The sequence below is a fragment of the Xyrauchen texanus genome, chromosome 43 (genome assembly GCF_025860055.1).
Source record: "Xyrauchen texanus isolate HMW12.3.18 chromosome 43, RBS_HiC_50CHRs, whole genome shotgun sequence".
Taxonomy (NCBI): domain Eukaryota; kingdom Metazoa; phylum Chordata; class Actinopteri; order Cypriniformes; family Catostomidae; genus Xyrauchen; species Xyrauchen texanus.
In genome coordinates, this window is record NC_068318.1 from 30,029,374 (window position 1) to 30,051,279 (window position 21,906).

At 35.9% G+C, this 21,906-nt stretch overlaps 1 protein-coding gene across 7 annotated transcripts in view; it reads left to right on the forward strand.

Annotated features, from left to right (window-relative positions):
• The window catches only part of LOC127635439 (cAMP-specific 3',5'-cyclic phosphodiesterase 4D-like), a 146,487-nt gene that overhangs the window by 81,019 nt on the left and 43,562 nt on the right, over positions 1-21,906 (forward strand). For 5 of the 7 annotated variants that reach the window (XR_007969476.1, XM_052115490.1, XM_052115493.1 and 2 more), the window contains exons 2-3: positions 11,880-12,071; positions 14,483-14,545. Coding sequence is in view for 6 of the 7 variants with exons in the window: in XM_052115490.1 (XP_051971450.1) it covers positions 11,880-12,071; positions 14,483-14,545 (255 nt within the window). In the remaining variant the exon portion in view is untranslated. The remainder of the gene's footprint in view (positions 1-11,879; positions 12,072-14,482; positions 14,546-21,906) is intronic. The other 2 variants (XM_052115491.1, XM_052115495.1) reach the window with 1 other exon arrangement.

Sequence of the window (21,906 nt, forward strand, 5' to 3'; positions counted from 1 at the left end):
CTAATCAGAGTTCTGCTGCAATTTTCTAATTCTTGTTCACTTCAAATCAAATCATGTTGTGATTCACCTCAGAGCTGGTAAAATGACGCCCCATCATGCACATGGACATTTGTATTGAAAACAAGGCCAAAATTTTGACCTGAAAATATGAACGTCTTGTAACATTAAAGAGTGTGTGGGTGACTTTTCTATTATGAGCTGTGTTGTTGCTGAGTGAGGACCATATTTAAGAACAGATGCCTTAGCACGCTCTAGTGCTCGTCTCTTTCTCCTTTAGGCTCATGCCGTCAGTGCACGAGAGCTCTGCTCTGACCTGGAAAAGTGCACCAGGCCGCATTGTGCCCACACTGAGAATGCAAGTGCATCGTGTCTCCTCATAATACGTCACCAACCTGACTTCTCTCCCCCTTGTGTGTGCCTTTGTTTGTTTCTCTGGCCGCTGACTCGTGCCTGTGATCTATCCAGGGTACGACCTCTGCCAAAATAGGCCAAGGGTATCTCTCTTGCTCTTCCGCGTCTTCGACACATTTATAAATAAACTCATTGTCGTCTGCACTCGACGGTCAGGCAACCTACAGTCCAATTAGAGAGGCCCCTCTAGGAGCCCTGGGCCCCTGTTGTGCGTCAGCCTTTCTTGATGGGGCCCCAGTGGACAGATTCCTGCCGGTGCACCCCAAACTTTCCTTGCCTTAAATGGAAAAGGTGCGTATGCTTCTCACGTAATGGTGCATGCAGTGTTTGATGTGGGCCTCATGTGACGTTAAGCCCTCGGCGTGACCAGGGTTGGGGAGTAACGGATTACATGTAACAGGATTACGTATTTAAAATACTAAATATTAGTAACTGTATTCCACTACAGTTACAATTTAAATCATTGGTAATTAGAATACAGTTACAATCAAAACGTATTTAGATTACTGAATGGAATTGGGGACTCAAAATGTTTCTGAACTTAAAACGCATGTGTTGGCCCATTTGTATTGTTTTACTACTTAGTTATTTTAAGTATATATCATTATATTTTTTACAATACACTGCGTGGTTTTTAGTGCCCCAGCAAGTTTTTGTTGTTGCTCACTCTTTTTTTCTGTTTTCTGCAGCAAATCTGAGCACATTAATATTCTTTATCCTCGCTGAAGAAACTTTGTTTCAATCTATAAAGATAATCATCCTATGTTGTTGTAGTTTCAAATTAAAAATATTAATATTGACAAAGCTGAGGGTTTTATGTTTATTTGACATTTCTTGTTTGTATGAAGACTAAGTACAAATAAAAGGTGAGCATTAATTTATTTGTACAGTTTTTATGTCTTAAATATTATATAGTTTTATAGGAGGAGGTTTCATTGACTTGGCAAATTAATTTTTCAGAAGTTTGTAGATACAGACATCCATTGTGGGCGTTCTTGGCAGTTTTTATTTTTTTTTTATTTTTATTTATTTAACCTTTATTTATCCAGGTAAACTGTTTGAGAACCACTTCTCATTTACAAACATGACCTGCTAGCTATTGGCAGAGAGGAGATGGTAGAGTGATGTAGCCAATTCAGGGATGGAGATTATTAGGAGGCCATGATATATAGGGGCCAATGGGGGGGGGAATTTGGCCAGGACACCGGGGTTACACCCCTACTCTTTACGAGAAGTGTCCTGGGATTTTTAATGACCACAGAGAGTCAGGACCTCAGTTTAACATCTCATCCGAAGGACGGTGCCTTTTTACAGTATAGTGTCCCTGTCACTATACTGGGGCATTAGGACCCACACAGACCATAGGGTGAGCACCCCCTGCTGGCCTCCCTAATACCACTTCCAACAGCAACCTTGGTTTCTGAGACTTGTATATTGTTCATATCGATATCGGAATTAAATCGTATCGACCAAAATTAAGAAATATATTGTGATATTCATTTTGGCCATATTGTCCAGCCCTATCCAAAACTAACTAAAATAAAAATAAAAATGGTCTCAAATTCATTTTCGTTTTAGCTTTTAAAATATACTATGGTGAATATTGGCAAAGTGGGACACTTTTTGACATTTTCCATTTCTTGACACTTTTAAGTATGATCCAAACACACACACGCTCACATTATACCTTTGCGGGAAAGCTTAGGATGTCTTCTACTTTAGTCAAATGAAAAATGAAGACATGCTTAATATTGGGAAGAGGAACCTTTGAAGACCCTCTTTTAACCAAATCCCAGATTTTTTAACCAGTAAATTGGAAAAGAGGAAACATTATTCAAAGTATTTGGAATACATTTTATAGTTTTTCTAATACACGTTTACATCATAAATAATAATGTAATATTTACAAGCAATACAACAAAATTATTTTTTGTCATATTCTTGACTATTGCTTTTCGCACCCGTGGTCATGAGCTCTGCCACTCATCCCAAAGTAAAATTATCAATTTAAATCCTCAAATAGTTAAAGAGATAGTTTACCCTCATGCCATTCCAAATGTATATGACTTCCTTTCTTCTGCTGAACACAAAGATATTAGAAGAATATCTTAGCTTTGTAGGTCCATACAACACAAGTCAACAGAGTCCAAAGCTTTAAAGCTCCAAAAAGCACATTAATGCAGCATAAAGTAGTCCATAAGTAGTTTAATCCATGTATTCTTAAGTAATCTATTTGCTTTTGGGTGTGAACAGACCAAAGTGTAACACCTTTTTCACTGTACATTTTGGAATTGAAGTCTACAGGACTGATCATGATTTCAAGATCTATTACACTTCCTAGTAGAGCTTGCAGAGTGCTAGATGGTGCTAGAAAGTGTAATCGAGCTTGAAATCATAATCAACATGGAGACTGGTGATGTCAAGATTTACAGTAAAAAATGACTTAAATATTAATCTTTTTCTCACCCACACATACCATATCGCTTCTAAATACATGGATTAAACCACTGGAGTCTTATGCATTTTATGCTGCCTTAATGTGCTTTTTGGAGCATCAACAATTTGGCACCCACTCACTTGCATTGTTAGGACCTACCGAGCTGAAATGTTCTTCTAAAAATCTTCATTTGTGTTCTGCTGAAGAATGAAAGTCATACACATCTGGGAAGGCATGAGGGTGAGTAAATGATGAAGTAATTTGAATTTTTTTGGATGAACTACCCCTTTAATTGTTTACTTCCCAAAGATTAGATTAGTAATGATTTATAATGATTAAGGAAATCCATATGGATACAATGGGGGTCAAGCTTAAATGTACTTTGTCACTTCAATATTCACCCTGTATTATAACATTTGCTACATTTACAATCCACATTAAACATGGTAATACAACTAGATAGAGGTAACACAATGTAACACTGCCCTGAGAAATGTAATGCTGTTAGACTTTTTAAATGATAGCAGTAAACGTTCAGCTTTGGCAGCCGTAAAACATACTAAAACTAAAATAAAAACGAACTAAACTGAAACTGAGGAAACTAAATCTAAACTAAAACTAACAGAAAACTAAACTAGTTTGGAATGACAAATTGAATATGAAATAGACATAAAAGCTAATCATGAAAGCTAATGTTGGTGTGTGTGATGGTGTATGGGTGAGAGAGATCGTAAGAGCTTCTGGCTGGTATTTATGTCTCCTTTCCACATTTAATGAAGCTTTTTATGATTGTAGAACTTCAGATGGATTGTTCAGGATGATTTGGACTTAAGTTCATACAACATTGTCCCACTAGTCCCTTAGTTCACTAAATGTACACGTTGACCTGGGATACATGTAATCAAAATATACCCAAATTGCTTTCTTTAAGGGATAGTTCATTCAAAAATGAAAATTGCATCATCATTTACTCAACCTCATGTTGCACATGTCTTCTCTGGAACACAAAAGGAAATGTTAGGGAGTATGTTCAGTCTCCATTCACTTTCACTGAATGAAAAAAAAACATAAATAAATGGTGACGGAAACTTACATACTGCCTAACATCTCCTTTTGGAAATGTTTGTTTGGAAAATCAATCATCAAAATGTAACAACTTTCTCTGTCTCTGACATAATTTTTCTGCTAACTTAACAAGGCTAAATGTAAGGTAACATATATTTAAATAACGGAACTTAGGGTAATTTAACATAATGCAACTTTTAACGTGACTTAACGTAATGTACTTAACTCAAAATAACGCAACTTTTAACTTAACCTAACAAGTTATTTTTTAACATGACTTCGCATAATTTAACGCAACTCAACATAACTTAACTTTTAACTTATCTGTACATAAAACTGAATTTTTTTAATTATTATTGCCAAGATTTGCAGTTACAAATGACAATCCACCGAGTCCAACGCTTGTTAGTTTTTTCCATGAAGACACCCACCAGAGTTTTGTAGACAGCCGGAGGCGGCACGAAATTTGACGAAGGTGGCCCCTAGTTATTCTCTATGTAGGAAAAACCCTGTAACTTAAATCTTAACTTTTAACTTAATGTAAATTCAATTAAATTCTCAAATTAACAAGAAAATGACCAGTATTATCATAGCGGAACATGTTTAGCTTGATTCTATCAGTCGTAAGTCAATACAATCCTAATAGATAAAATCTAAGTCCTGCCAAGGACGAGGAAATCGCTGCTTGGAGGACTTTCATCATTGATCAAATAACCGATCTACTGTATCTGAAATAGAAAACAAACCTGACTTCAAATTAAGTTTGTAGTCTTTAGCCAGTTACTTTACATCATACTATGCGATATACAGTATGTTTCCACAATATGATATTTAATATGCTGTTTCATTTGCAGAAATTTCATTTTATACAATTGTAGTCCGTTGCAAATGCTATTTCATGTATTCAAAAATGTCTTAAACTCACCAGTCCATGCATGTTTGTGGCTTATATGTCTTACTACATTCTTGTTATAAAGGTTCATTTGAGTCCTTCATGACTCTCACAAAAACAAACCAATTTGACCAATCCAAACAAAAGTCTGACAACATTGAGCATGATGTGAATCTCTAGTGCACATTTATGTAGTGACCGTTTGAGCTAGACAGCCCTCAGTCTGATTTCACTGTATTCTCACAGCATTTGCGGGATGGTTATAAGAGTGTGCAGTGAAGTAATATGGTATATCCGTTCTGTTCCTCAAGCTCTCCTCTGGAGGATGTATCACAATACACTACCCTGACAGTGTTGGCTAAGGCTCAGGTATCCTTGCACGCCCGTGGGGCCTCACACTTGAAGTGCATTAAGGCAATAACATTTTGCACAAGACAGCGCCTCAATTTTAAATAGTGTTGATGCACTTAGGGCCATAGTATGTCTACATTTTCAAATTAAACTGATGGAGAAATTTTTGTTTAATTGCAATCTGTTGTTTATACTGTTCATGTACTAGTAACAAGCATACCAGGCCAAATTCGGCAAAAGTACAGAACATGTCCTGCTTTGGGAATCAAAGGTTTTCCAGTCTCCCCAATCCCCAATGTCTCATTTGCTGTGCGTCACTAGACAAGGGGTATACTTAGTGTTAGCAAATATTTGCGATCTTATCATAATAATACCAGACTTGTAAAATTGTATCAAAACACAAGACTTTACAAAGCAGCGTCTCGGTTAGAGATCCCGCTTAGCACATTTCACTAAAAGATCTGGCAGCAGAACAAGAGTTCATCGTTTTCTGCATCTCTCTGTCACTGTTCTCTTCAAGGTCAATTGCCTTCACTGAGTTGTTGCTCTCAACTACAGCAATGAAAATGTGGCCAAAGTGTAAAACAGGAAGGAAAAGAAGTTTCTAGCTTGCTGATCTCAAAACAAGTCACATTTTCTCTATAGCTACAAGGACGAGGAAATCGCTTCTTGGAGGACTTTCATCATTGATCAAATAACCGATCTACTGCATCTGAAATAGAAAACAAACCTGACTTCAAATTAAGTGTGTGCTTTTTAGCAAGTTACTTTACATCATACTATGTGATATACAGTATGTTTCCACAATATGATATTGAACAAAATCAAATGAGCAAGAGTGCTGTTTTAAGGAATTTTTAAACTGATATTCAATTTAAAAATAAGATTGCGAGTGCGAGTAAATGACATTTCAGGCCATGTCCATTAATCTATTTGAACTAAGAAACCTCTTTTTTTTTATGTTTTCTGATAACATAATTTTCCAAAGGTTTTCGAGAGGGTCTCCATTTTTGGTGGAGGAAATCACTGTTCCAGTATGGATAAAAGGAAATGTATTATTAAAGCTCTGACTTGACATTCATGACATCATGTACAGAACTAATATGACAGCTGCCGGGTTAAAAAGTAGTGAATATATTTCTGTTTCATATGCCATTTTATTAAAGCTAGTGTATAGTGTATAGAGGTGAATTCATGTAGAGATGATATATTTTGATATCAACAAAAAAGCCACACAAGGATCCGTTTTGGCATTATGAGCGTTGCCATAGAAACAGATAATTTCTCAGTACGAGGATGTGAACAGCTCAGAGTAGAATCTATGAACTGTCATCTCGTAATTACAGTCATTTCGACACAAGCGTCAGACAGGCGTTGAGTAATACATGAAATGGTTTTGTACTAAATATCAGCACTCTTCGAACGCTGTTCATCCAATAATCAGAGTGGAACTAACTTATGTAAACAGTCTTAGTATTTGAAACCATAAGTTTTTGTTGAAGAAGCAGAAAAGATAAAGAGATGATCTGCAGTTTATTTTTCGTTAACCCTTATGTTGTGTTCTGGTCATTTTTGACCCGAACTATTTATTTTATTTTTACAATTTTATTTGTTTACTTAATCCAATAGGAATACAATTCCTTGCCTTTGTTAACATATAGTATCTGAAAACACACACATTTTGTTTTATCATTTTCTTTACATTTTCTTGGTTTTATTTCACTGTGTTACACTTGTTGTGTTTCTGGTCAAAAATGGAAGGGCCATCGGAAATGAATGGATTAGACTAAAAATACAGAAATAGTAGGTGTTCCAGAGCATCACAATCCTTTAGATGAGCACTTATGTGTGTTTGCACACACACACACACACACACACGTTGTGTTTCCATGTTTTATGGGGACTTTCCATAGACATAATGGTTTTTATACTGTACAAACTTTATATTCTATCCCCTAAACCTAACCCTACCCCTAAACCTAACCCTCACAGAAAACTTTCTGCATTTTTACATTTTCAAAAATCATAATATGATTTATAAGCTGTTTTCCTCATGGGGACCGACAAAATGTCCCCACAAGGTCAAAAATTTCGGGTTTTACTATCCTTATGGGGACATTTGGTACCCACAAAGTGATAAATACAGGCTCACACACACACACACACATTCATGTACACACACACATTGTTTTTTGAGCACCCTCTTCAGAATCAGAATCAGCTTTATTGCCAAGTATGCTTACACATACAAGGAATTTGTCTTGGTGACAGGAGCTTCTAATGTACAACAACACAAACAATACAAAAACAGCAGCAAGACATAGGTAATTAAAAACAAAAAACAAAAAAACTAAAATAATAATAAAATAAATAATTATACATATACGTACATACACTCACCTTCATACATACCCCCATACACACGTAGTGCAAATCTATTGCAAATCTGTTATATAAAGAACAAAAATACAGTATATTATGTACAGCATGTAATGGCAGAAGTGGATATGTTGGATGGTATAAATGGACGTAACTGTGTATTGCACATAATTATTGCTCAATTTTTCCATGTAAACTCTTTAAGGAATATTTCATGATCTACTCATCATATCATGTTCTGTTTGGGCTTGTTTGAATGGGGATAGTCTGATGTAACTTACAATATGTCATTGTCTATGTTATATGTAAAACTTTGACAAAAAGACACTTCTGTTTATGTATTTATGTGTGTCTGTGGGAATTTCATACACTAATACTCACTGCAGTTTGGCCTTTGAGTGAAACAAATTTGCTCATTGCGTTCTACTAATTGAGACCTTCCCAACGATATACAACACATGGTTATCCCATCTTTTTTGTTTTACCAACTCTGAATATAATTGTTGTGATAACAATTTAGCAAATGATGAGAATGAAACATTTTGTCAGCAAATTAAAAAGCATTATTTAAAGGAATATTCCTGGTTCAATACAAGTTAAGTTCAGTCGACAGCATTTGTCAAAACTTGAGGTCACAGTGAGGCACTTACAATGGAAGTCAATGGGGGCCATTTTTTGACTGTTAAAATACTCACTTTTTCAAAAGTATAGCCACAAGACATAAATAATAAGCATGTTAACATGATTTATGTGTGAAAAAATCACTTGCCTTTTCTGTGTAAAGTTATAGCCAATTGACGATGTAATGTCAACAAACCTTAAAACGACTGTAAACATGACAATTAACTTGAGTTTTAAAAGAAGAATTAATGTGAGTGCTTTTATAAAATTATAAGCTTCACATTTCTGCTTTCAAACCCTCCAAAGAAATTGGTCCCCCTTCACATCCATTGTAAGTGCCTCACTGTAACCTCGATTTTTGCTTTTTTTAAAGAAAAGGCAAAAGACAAAATTAAGTTTTGTGCTAATCAACAATATGCAACAAATGCTGTCAACTGAGCTTAACTTGTATTGAACCCGGAATATTCCTTGAAGAATAGGTACGATCAGCTGTATGCATTGTGAAGTCTAGATTATTAGCTTTCAAACTACACCTATTTTGTTCAGATCAAGCAATTGGTTACTAATTTATTATGTAATTATTATTATTATTATTATTTCTGCAGGGAGTGCCCCCCACTTGTCCGGTATGAGCTTAGTTCAATGAATCCTTCTATCAATAAAAATATATACGTTTTTAAATATGTTCAAAAAAGGAGTCATAATTACTAAAAAAGAAAAAAGATCTAATGTAATATCTTGTGACAATATATACAATATGAGAGATTTATAAACAATCTTAATGGGCTGGTAATATTTGACAGCAAACACAAAATGTGTTAGCACAAAACAAACACAACACAAGGGTTAAACAGAAGTAATGCAAACAAAATGATCTGGATTGTATCAGCAAGCCTAGGTGCATTTATATTGCGACTAAGTTTACAGCTGTTCTACTTTTTAGCAGAAGAATTTAGGAGTGTTCTCTGCGATTAGTGATAGTTGTTTCTCATTGTCAGAACACTGTATCCCGAACACTTTGCACATCTCATTTTGCTCAGGAAAGGTCTCAGATGTTTTTGAGACCTCTGCTGTATGTACACGAGTATATGTCTGGCTTTGAATTACTAGCACACCTGCTCTTTGTAAATTGAGAGCATCTCATACAAACACACCAGCATATCAGTTCCATGTGCTATTGCTTTGCTCACTCTGAGTTGCGCTTATCTATGAGCAGAGACATATTCAGTGAGGCATTAGAGATTTGTTTTGGTTACAGATGTGGCGTTATCTTTTGTATCCTGACAGGTCCCGCCTCCTGCATTCGGATTGGCTACTAAAAACTACTTACAAGCTGTCTGCGATTGGGCAGTTGAGAAGTCATTCATATAGCCTTAGTAACCATAGTAAACAGAGGGACATCATATTGTATAAGTTGCAGAAAAACAAACAGCCACTAAATTTGAAGTTCTGTGCAATTTTTAAATGATTAATATTAGATAGGACAAAGCTATCACATGCATTTAAATAAGTTATATCATTATATATAATAAATATATATCATATTCATACATTATTGTTCAGGACAAAGTAACATATAACCATCTATTTTCTTTCCAGTACATTTATTCATTCATTTACTTTTAATAAAACGAAAAACACAAATAGTTTTTCTACTGTCAGAAAGACAAAGTGTCAGAAGTTATAGAATGGATAACCATCCAATCATAAGGTGTCATCAAGCTGGTGACGTATAGACAACTTTCGTCCAATCGTTTGTCATCTATATATATCAATCATGGAAGTTGCCAGAATACGGGTGGGGAAAAAATACTGTATTATGTGGGGGATGCTCATAGGGAAACTTGGATGAATCACAAAAGCGTCATAGCCAATGACGTAAAGGGACCTCGCCATGGTGATTAGCTTCTGCATAGCTTCTTAATACAATGGACCTTGTGAATATGTGCACCTTCTGTTCACTATACGTCACCATGAGGGACACCCCTGTGTTTCTGTGAGGTGGATTTGATAGCGGAGGATCATGAGGATAAGCAGCTTTAAGGTTTAGATAAGGTTATCCCCATGTGTGCAGAAATACCATCCCTTTGGTGCGCATTTGTTTATGCAGAGATCTATGAGACAGTGAATGCCTTCTGCAGGCCATGCAGGAGCTTTACTCACAATTTTGCTCTGCTGTACTCTTTACTTCTTTTTTTTTATAAAGTTATTCTTAGGAAGGTCAAAGATAACGATACTTTAGTACCCAGTCGATGCTCAAATGAAAAGTAATGATACCTATCTTTCAGCAGTACTGGAAGGAAACAAATACCCGGTACCAATTCAATTTGGTATTCTGAGTGGTGGTGACTTTTGAATGCTCAAATGCGTATTTGGTTGGGGTAATACAAGTGCACAAATGAATGATCAAATAAATGTCCTGCTCAAAATGGCCATTATTGCCAAGCTTTTAATGTAAACACAATCATACTATCTTAAATATATACTGCATGTGTGGCCAAACCGTAAATGTTAAATGTGTGTAAACATGATTTTAGTTTGATAAAATCACTTACTAACCTTTTTACAACCTCGTTGACATGATGACGTTAAGTCAACAAACCCTTAAACAACTTTACAGCTCATATAATGTGCATTACTTTAACCTAAATATTTGCTTTTTTTTTTTAAAGAAAAGGAGGGACGAGACAAAATGCATTTTTATTTTAATCAACATTGTGCCACAAATGCTGTCAACTGAGCTTGTATTGAACCTTAATATTCCGTTAAGGCCTTGCAGTGTATATGAATCTGATACAACTCCCAATATCTAATATGCAAAATAGCTTTTAAATTGTTTCTTTATTATTGGCAGTTTGCATTAATAATTGCTTGAAAAACTTGAAGCAATGTCTACTTTATTTAGAGAAAGCTGAATTGTACACACCATTGTTTTAATTTAATATTTCAACCATTTTTTTTTGTTAAGAATAGTTCAGCCAAAAACAAAAATTCTGTCATCATTTAGGCAACATCCACACGGGTACGGTTTTGTTTATTTGTAAAATGCATCCACAATCATCCACACTAGAATGTTGTTTTTCATTTTTAAAAAAGCTCTCCATTACCACTTACTTTGTAAAACGATGATGTAAGGAAACCAAAATGACCAGGAACATTTTCCATCACACAATCGTTAAATTAAAGTGACACCAGAGTGCTTTGCGTTCACTATCAAAGTTGATATTTTTGAGGGAGTTTGGCGTGAGCCTCTGCAGAGTTCAACTGAATTACACAAATGCGCCGTTCATGGTATTTATACTGTATATTCACTTAAAATTCCCTTATTTGGGCATTAAAATGTGATTAGAATTTAAGGTGCACTATAATCAAACGGTTATTTAATAATCGCGACAGGCCTAATATTAATCAGTTCAAACAGTACAAGTAAACATTTGTATGTTTCTATAGGTGTTAACATGTAAAATGATGATGTTTAGATGCTGTCAATATTGTTTCGGTGTCTTTGCAAATGTAAGAGAACGTACGTTTGCTAGAACCAAACTTTACATAAGAATACATACGACTTCTCATGAGATCACGTTAGTAAATGATGACAGAATTATAATTTTTAGATGTTAGTCTGTGTTCAGTAGCATATCATTATAATATCAGGGGTATTGGTATTGTCTACAGAAAGACTTATGTAACACACTGACTCTCTCTTTCTCTCACCTCATGTAGCTTTGACGTGGACAATGGCACGTCGTCAGGACGTAGTCCTCTGGATCCCATGACGAGTCCAGGATCAGGCCTGATTCTTCAGGCAAACTTTGTGCACAGCCAGCGGAGGGAATCCTTCCTGTACCGCTCTGACAGTGACTATGACCTGTCACCTAAGTCCATGTCCCGAAACTCCTCCATCACCAGTGACATGTAAGTACTCAAACTGATAGATCGGGCCATGTCCCAATTTCCCATAATCCTCTGCTTGAACATTTGGTTCAGTCGAGTTGTCTTACTTTTGTTTTAAACCACACTTAAATTGAAATATTGTGCCTCATTAATTTTATTTATCCATGCAGTTGTAATAATAACCATATTTTGTCACACATACACACTCTGAAGTATCAAGATGGAAATTAGAGATGATCTTGAAAGAGGCTTGTATGTTTCAGCTGGCAAATATTCAACCAGTTTTCATTTCCAATAACCAAATTAAAGTAAGTCGCAACTGAGAAAGGTCTTAACCTTAAAAAAAAAAGTAAATAAATGTCAATATGTTTCCGATCAATAGTTTTTCTTTTCTTAATTACATAAACATAAAATCAACAAACAGAACTACACAATTGAAAAGGAGTGTAACTTATTAAGATCAATTAGCAGAACTTAATTAGAATCAGGTGCAGTTACATTCACATGTCATTTTTGAGTCACCACATAGACTTACAGCTGTTCCTTGTTGATGACATTGATGGTCCCTTGTTGTTTGAGTGTTTGTGTGTGTTTGTATATATGTTCATGTACATGTGTGCGTGGTCTTTAGTGCACTGTTGTTTGCCCTAGGTCTCAACGTTACGCAAGACATGTCACATGACACTGTCTCACGCTGACATCAATGTTTCTTCTTCTTCATCTTCCCTCTCTCTCTCTCTCTCTCACACACACACACACACACACAATGCGAAAAACAAGATTCTTTAAATACACATACCCATTTTCATAGTTATGCCTCAGGAAAGACTGCCCCCTCTCTTTTTCTGTCAGAAGGATCCATTCACTGGTTTTATGCACAGAGTAAATGATTTAAAGCTGCAATGTTTATTCAGAAATAAGATGACAATAGTAACACCTAACAAAGCACATATATGTCTGATTAATTGTTCTTAAAAACAAAGATGGCCACACAATGAAACCAATGAGATCCTTGCTTCGCTTTCATCAACTTAGTGCAGTTTTTGTTATTTATCTATTTAGACCGTGCCAATTTTTTCTATATTAAAGATATACTAAAGAATAATATATATATATATATATATATATATATATATATATATATATATATTTATTTATTTTTTATGAAAGTTTTTGTTAAAATGTGTAAATAATTGTTTCAGTTAAATTATGTCATCGCTACTCACACTTATGCCGTTAAAAATTCGGATGACTCTTTAGTTATCAAAAAATGTACCCCCTCAAAATGTTTACTAATTTTGAAACTTTTTTTCAGAATTTGTCAACTTTCCTTAGTTATCACCAAATTTACAAAATGTTTTTTGTGTATTGTAAAATTTCTTTACATATTTGTCTATAAATGTAGTCGACAAATTTGATTTTTTTACAAATATTAATTAATTTATTTTAATTGACAGATTCCTAATTTGCTATCTTTCATTTAAGGTCATAATTTAGGTGGAGCCAAAAAAAAAAACATTATTCAATAATGTTTATTTTATTATTAACAAGAGTAACTATCACTTTGACCATGCCACATTTTTCTACATTGTAGGAATAGTTCAAATTCTGTCAATGTTACTCACACTCATGTTGTTCCGACCTCGTATGACTGTCTGTCTTCAGAGAAACACAAACAAAGATATTTTGACCTTATTTTTTTCTTTTTCGTTATGGTAATTGAGGTTGTCAAGCTATGAAAATGACAAAAAAGCACCATAAAAGTAGTCTGTACAAATTGAGCACTGTATTCCAAGCCTTCTGAAGCCTTAGGATACAATAGCTTTGTCTTGTGTCTTGAAATTGTCATTATTTGTGATTCGAGACTTTGCATTGCAGCTGGTTTGACATCAATAATGACACAATGAGTGGCGTTTGACATCATAACACCAAAACTGGCGCAACTCGTTTTGACACACCATACTTTAATTGAATGTGTCTTTGAGAATATATATTTTCCTCACACAACACTATCATATGACTTCCCAAGACTTGTAACATAGCACAATTTTATTGTCATTTTAGAGCTTGAGAGCCCCAGTAACCAATATGAGATAAGAAGAAGTCATACAGGTTTTGAACAACATGAGGATCAGTATATGACATACTTATCTTTATATATATATATATATGGCATTAAATAAACCAAAAGAAGCAGCTTGTGTATTAGACATCTCCCAGTTCACTCTGTTATTGTAATCCAGCGCCTATCGTTGGTGCCGCAAAGACTCAAATGACTCTTTAGCGGTTTGCTGACCTCTTAAGAAACATTGCCGTTCCCAGACCACAAAGGCAGAGGAACAAATGGCTGCAATCTGTGTGTGATATCCTTTCCATTTGTGTATGTGTATGCAAGTGTGCGTCTGTCTGACAAACTGTGTCCTTATCGATAGGAATAACCACCTGCAGAGGCCCGGCCTGGTCTCTCGGAGATCTGAGCCGGTCATTAGTGGAAAGTAAGTTCTGGTCTAAAGACAGCACCTGGCCTTGCTTTTTACTCAAGGAATGCTCTTGCTTGTCTAATCTGCATCACCTTGCTTCATATGTAGATGCGAACATCAAGGTTACACATGCATTAAGAACCCTGCACACCCTCACTTTTTAATGCGCAGAATGACGACCAAATCAACCTGGTACGCAAAACTCAAGTAGGACTGGGCAGTATGGTGTGATGTGACAGTAGAAATGTGTCAACTGGTAAATATTCTACTATATTGTGGTGGTAAAATCTTACACGAGGCTGCTTCCTGTTTAAGACATTGAATATAACAGGAAAGAGTTTGTTTTGACGTGAAAGACCACTTGCGATTGTTGGGAACTGCTTGTTTTTACAGTTGCAGAGCAACACCGTAACTTGCCGAATTAATGAATTAAACATATTTGTGATCAATTGTCACAGGTGTGAAATTGTGCATATATCAGCTATTGTTAATTATTTATATCTTCAAACCTGGCTCATCTAGTAATATTTATAATGTTTAACTTTTCAAGTGTGAAGATCTTTTGTTCTGTCTTTTTTTTATTTATTTTTTTTTACTTTTGTCAAGTATTTAAAGGGATAGTTCACCCAAAAATGAAAATACTCTCATCATTTTAAATATGATATATATATATATATATATATCTAATTGTTTTAATATTTAAAGATTACAATGTATAAATATTTAATCATATGTTGAATTATATTTATATGAGGGGCTTTTCTCAGATTAAATCCGATTAATCGCGGCTAATTAATCGGGACATCATGTAATTAATTTGATTAAAAATGTTAATCGATTGACAGCCCTAATATATATATATATATATATATAAATTATATATGAAACATGTTGGGGTTGAGTTTTCAGCAAAAATAAGTAAACAATGATATGTTAAAGTCATATAATACTCATACAATACAATGATTTTGGTTATACCGGTCAGCCCTAACCTCCAGGAAAGAAAAACAAGAAATGCTTCTTTCATTTTTAGACGGAATTGGGTTGATTTGATTGGTTGATATGATTCTGGGCATTAAAACCTTGCGTGTCGTAAGAGCGTAGGGGTACGTCGTGAGGGATATCGCATGGAGAAGTCAGAGTTTGGATGATGAAATGCCTGAGTTTGCCGCTCGTGGCTTGGATCTGTGAGTGTTTATATGCGTTTGTCAGTCTCCATCTTTGCCATGATCCTGCAATGCATGTGATACTAATAAATAGTAGTTTAGAGGTGCGCACGTGACTATTATTATCATTTTCTCCATCCACTGTGAATGCATATGTTCTGTCCTGTTGCATAATGTAATGTCCCTTAATAGATTGATGTAATAAGCAACAATGCACAAAATGTCATGCTTGACATTTGAGTGAGATATTTTACAAACCTTTTCGTCAAATGCAGAAATTTACCTCAAATAAAAACAAAAAGACTATTAGGAATGGAATACTAGCTTATTATTATTAATCGCTGAGCTGAGTCATTTTGCGTTAAAATCTCACAGTATGCATGCTATACTGTACATATTGCAGCAATGTTAGGAATAATATGTTAGTATCTGTGGCAGACCTCTCTGCCTTTCTACGGATGAAAAAAGTGGGGACCGGGTGAACACGCCAACATACATTTTTTAATCACAACACTTTTCAGTGTACACATTCAAAATCATGCTTTTCAGCATTACATCACCAACACAGACACACACACAGCTCCATGCGTATCTCTCTCCATCTGCCGCTGTCTCCTCTCCTTAAATACTCCCGCCGCTCCTCCCTGGAACGCGAGACCGATGTGGCTCACAGATGGAAGCCGTTCACCACTCATCTCCACAGCCTCACTCATCCCAGATGCTGCTCAGCAATGCCCTGCTCACCACAGTATCCTATTCTTATCAAAGGTTTAGATTGCAGTCTTATTCTGAACTAAAGTAGCAATCACTTTAATAAGATGATCAAACAAGCACAAATAACATAATAAATGACCAAAAGCGTCAAACAGATCAAACGGTCGAGCATCAGTGGCCGCCTGGATCTTATAACTGAAGCAAATGGAACGGTGATGGATGGAAGTAAATTCTCAGATCATTGCACTTCCTCTCTCTGGTCTGATCTTTGCAAGCTCCGAGCATTTCTCTATGTAACCTTGCACCTGCTCATACATTATGTAGAGTCTCGAGGGAGAGCAGCGGACGCACGTTTTAATTTCATTCTTTTTAGATAATCCATTCGCAACCGGAAATGGCAGGAAATCTCTTGTCAGTTCCTGATATAATCTCCACCACAACTGCTCTTGGAGCTTTGCCACCCCAAACCGGACCCCTCTCACATCTTGGAGACAGTGCACAATGGCTTAACCCGTCCAACGTTCCGCCACCAACCATTTTTTCACTTGGTTATACTTCTGTGAGTGCAGTAAAGAGTAAATACACTTCAAGATCTATTCTCTAAAAGCAAGTCTAAATATTGTATTTGCTGCTTCTCAGGTGAATGCATCTTTTTAAATAATGTTTAGATGTTTTAAAATGTTTGTACTTTTAATATTATATTCAACATTCTCAGATAAAAAAAAATTCCTCTATAGTATAGCTGCTAAAGAAAATGTATGTTGTTTTAAATTAGTTTTAGACATACACTCACCTAAAGGATTATTAGGAACACCTGTTCAATTTCTCATTAATGCAATTATCTAATCAACCAATCACATGGCAGTTGCTTCAATGCATTTAGGGGTGTGGTCCTGGTCAAGACAATCTCCTGAAATCCAAACTGAATGTCAGAATGGGAAAGAAAGGTGATTTAAGCAATTTTGAGTGTGGCATGGTTGTTGGTGCCAGACGGGCCGGTCTGAGTATTTCACAATCTGCTCAGTTACTGGGATTTTCACGCACAACCATTTCTAGGGTTTACAAAGAATGGTGTGAAAAGGGAAAAACATCTAGTATGCGGCAGTCCTGTGGGCGAAAATGCCTTGTTGATGCTAGAGGTCAGAGGAGAATGGGCCGACTGATTCAAGCTGATAGAAGAGCAACTTTGCCTGAAATAACCACTCGTTACAACCGAGGTATGCAGCAAAGCATTTGTGAAGCCACAACACGCACAACCTTGAGGCGGATGGGCTACAACAGCAGAAGACCCCACCGGGTACCACTCATCTCCACTTCAAATAGGAAAAAGAAGCTACAATTTGCAAGAGCTCACCAAAATTGGACAGTTGAAGGCTGGAAAAATGTTGCCTGGTCTGATGAGTCTCGATTTCTGTTGAGACATTCAGATGGTAGAGTCAGAATTTGGCGTAAACAGAATGAGAACATGGATCCATCATGCCTTGTTACCACTGTGCAGGCTGGTGGTGGTGGTGTAATGGTGTGGGGGATGTTTTCTTGGCACACTTTAGGCCCCTTAGTGCCAATTGGGCATCGTTTAAATGCCACGGCCTACCTGAGCATTGTTTCTGACCATGTCCATCCCTTTATGGCCACCATGTACCCATCCTCTGATGGCTACTTCCAGCAGGATAATGCACCATGTCACAAAGCTCAAATCATTTCAAATTGGTTTCTTGAACATGACAGTGAGTTCACTGTACTGAAATGGCCCCCACAGTCACCAGATCTCAACCCAATAGAGCATCTTTGGGATGTGGTGGAACGGGAGCTTCGTGCTCTGGATGTGCATCCCACAAATCTCCATCAACTGCAAGATGCTATCCTATCAATATGGGCCAACATTTCTAAAGAATGCTTTCAGCACCTTGTTGAATCAATGCCAGGTAGAATTAAGGCAGTTCTGAAGGCGAAAGGGGGTCAAACACAGTATTAGTATGGTGTTCCTAATAATCCTTTAGGTGAGTGTATATATATCAGAAAACAAGCCAAAACAAAAACAAATCAAAAACGTATTTTGTTGCAGTGTATAATGGGGCGAAGACTACACCTCTCTCACATTTCTATTCACTTCAATCCATCTTTAACTCACAAAAACAAACTCTCTCGTATTAATAAAGCCTTGTAATGCCAATTTGCTTCATGATAAGAGATGGACAGTGACACATTATATTATGATTCAATAAGTCACGAGCCATCATGTTATAATCTAGCTGCATTAAGCGTGTGTGCTCGAGGGATGAGTGTCCCCACAAAAGAGTGTGCATCAGCCGGTGCAGTTTCAGTCTCTCCCCCTTAGATCGGGACCCTTCACACCACAGAGAGAAATTAATTTTTAGTTATTTACATGATCTGCTACCATATTATTAAAACTTTAATAAAGCTATTAACTCATTAAATATAACTGCATTTAAGATGTAAAGTCTGGGTGTTTCCTTTAATGCGCTTCGACTCCACTTATTCCACAACGAGAGTGCTTCTCTATTTACTTATTTGGTGTTTTTGTAAAATTCCCTCATACTTTGCGATCTACATCACCTGAAGCTGTGAAAGTTTAGAGTGCATCTGGACTGTGAGCTGTGTAATTCTTCTCTCCTCATGCTGCAGTCGAGCTGCTCACTCGCGTCATCATTAAAGTTTAATGTGATCTCATGTTACGTTAAATGAGATCAAACGACTATTCGGCAACAACATATTTTGTAAACAAATTTTTTTCGTCGATATTGTTGATAACGACGGCTAATCGTTTCAGCCCTAGTTGTGTACATGCCTGTTTACATTTTGAATTCAAAAGCCGAAAATAGCCTGTATGGTTTAAAATCAGTTAAAAATTTTAACAAGAATTTTTGGTAGTTATCAGCTAATTGTTGTACATGTAAGCACAATCGCTGATTCAGGTATGTGACAAACGAAAAAATGGTTCCCAGAAATACCCGCACAGCATTTTTTTTGCTTTTGTAGTGAAAGACATTTTGTTTTGATTTAATTGTGTATGATTCAATCATGTAGGATTAATTCGCAAACGTAACATCGCAAAGGTGCAAAACTCACTCTACTCAAGTAAGTGAATGCATATGCTTCTACACAAGCATTCGTCACACATCATTGCATTCTCAGCATTTTTGTCTTCTACGGTCAGATGTTTGTATCGGGTCAAATACGTCACACACAGTATATACAGCAAGCTACCTGAATAATAAAACCTCCAATTAATGGCACAGACATTTGAAAGAAAACTTCATCATCCCTCTGAGTACTGAGGTATGTACAACAGTACAGTGTGTTAAAAGAGCCTTTTGAGTTGGAAGTACACACTTAACTGAGAGACAGCTGAATGTATGGCTTTGATAAGCTGCCCACTGCCTCTCCTTTTAGCTTATGTGAAAGGTCTGGCAGTCTCAGCATGCTGGACAGAGTGCTGATAAATGGCCCAATTTACAAAGAGTTAGTTCTCTTTTCTCTAGAAACAGAGTCAGCATCTGACTTCACACACACACACACACACTCACACACACACACACACACACACACACACACACACACGCTCGCACAGATGCCAAGTGAGGTTCAACTGAGTTTACACACCTGACCTGGCCTCTTTCATTATTTATTATTAAAGAATAGCATGAAAATTGATGCCACCTTATCTACATTTATGTTCCCACCCTAATAAAGAGTACGAAACTGCCCAAAATGATGCATTAATCCGATTTTTGTGTCTGACTCAAGTCTGCACTGCAACAACAAAACAAAACAAAAAATGTCATGCTTAATATTTTAGTATACTTAATATTTGTACATTCTTAAACAAGATACAATAACTTGAGAAGCAAAATAACATAAAATATTTTGTCTTGTTTTCAGGGGAATCTAACCAAATTTAGTAACAATTATGCTTATAACAAGAAAAAACTATTTGCCAATGGGGTAAGAAAAATACATTTAATTCAACATGAAAACAAGTTTATTTTACCCCATTGGCAAATAGTTTTTCTTAAAGTATAAACTCCACTAAATTGTAATAGATTTCTCTGAAAACAAGGCTTACCATTTTGTCATCCTGCTTCTCAAGTAAGTTTTTGTTTTAAAAATATTTAGTGAGAATTGTTTTTTTTTTTGTTGTTTTTTTCAGTGTACCATAATAATATTAACATCTAAACATGTGGTAACAATTTACAATAATGTTGTGTTAGTTAACTTTAATTAACATGAACTAGCAAAGAACAATACTGTTACAGCACTTAATAATAATTGCAGCATATTGAAAACAATTTTCAAATTAAAAGTTGTATACATTAACCTGTTAACCTGCACCCCCACTCAGGGGCTCACAGCTGAAAATGACATACCTGAATTAAAATAAATATAGCTCCTGAGAACAGTGTACCACAGGCACAATTAAGGTCTCTTTGGAAAGAAGACACTTGGCACTCTACTAACAACAAATCAGAGTTGATAATGCTCAAACAAATAAAAAGTTATAAAAGTTGAAGTGCCTCATAAATAATGTGAACTTCAAAAAATGTTTTATTATTTCATGTACAAATATATAAAAATAGACCTGGAGGAATCCAATTACGTAAAGGATTGAAAGCCACAAGTCTCATCAGTTTATATTTCAAATTTGAGGAAGATATAATGAAAAATGGGGTTCCTGCAAGCTTTTTTCCAAGACTATGTCGGTTCCCTTTCTACCTCCCCTGCCTGAGGCACATCCCCAGAAATGACATCCCCAAACTAAAATAATTGTAGTTACTGAACAATTTGCTCTACATGCACAATTTAGACATATTTAAAAAGAAGACACTTTGGAGTTTTGTTACCCAAATGTAAAAGTTGAAAAAACTTACACAGACAAAAATGTATAGAATTTAAAGTGTCTTGAAGATAATTTGTACTGCAAGTAACATTTCATTATTTTATGGAAAAATCAATGAAAACAAACCTGGATGAATCCAGTTAGGCAATTGATTGAAAGCCACAAGTCTCATCAGTTTATATTTCACATTTGAGGAAGATATTATGAAAAATGAGATTTCTGCAATATTTTTCCAAGACTATGTCCAGGTACCAAGAAGCCTCCTTGGATACCTCAAAAAGCAACCTAATGATCAAATGTTATGAAGGGTACTGCAAGCTATTTTAGTCATATACACTATTCATACCGATAGTTGCCCATTCAACATTCAATGGCTGGTGATGGCCAGTGATACAGACAGCATTCATATGGATGGTCAGACATAGAACCAACAATCACACTGATGGCCAGCCATCAGACAAGCCATTTGTTTTATATTTGGTCTTTTCAGACCACAATGCATTTACCATATAAATCAAATGGGAAAACAAACACACACACACACTCTCTCTCTCACACACACACACGTATAATGTGTGCATGTTACATAGCAACTCACCGATGTAAAATTGGACCATCTTTTCCGTCCTCAAGTATAT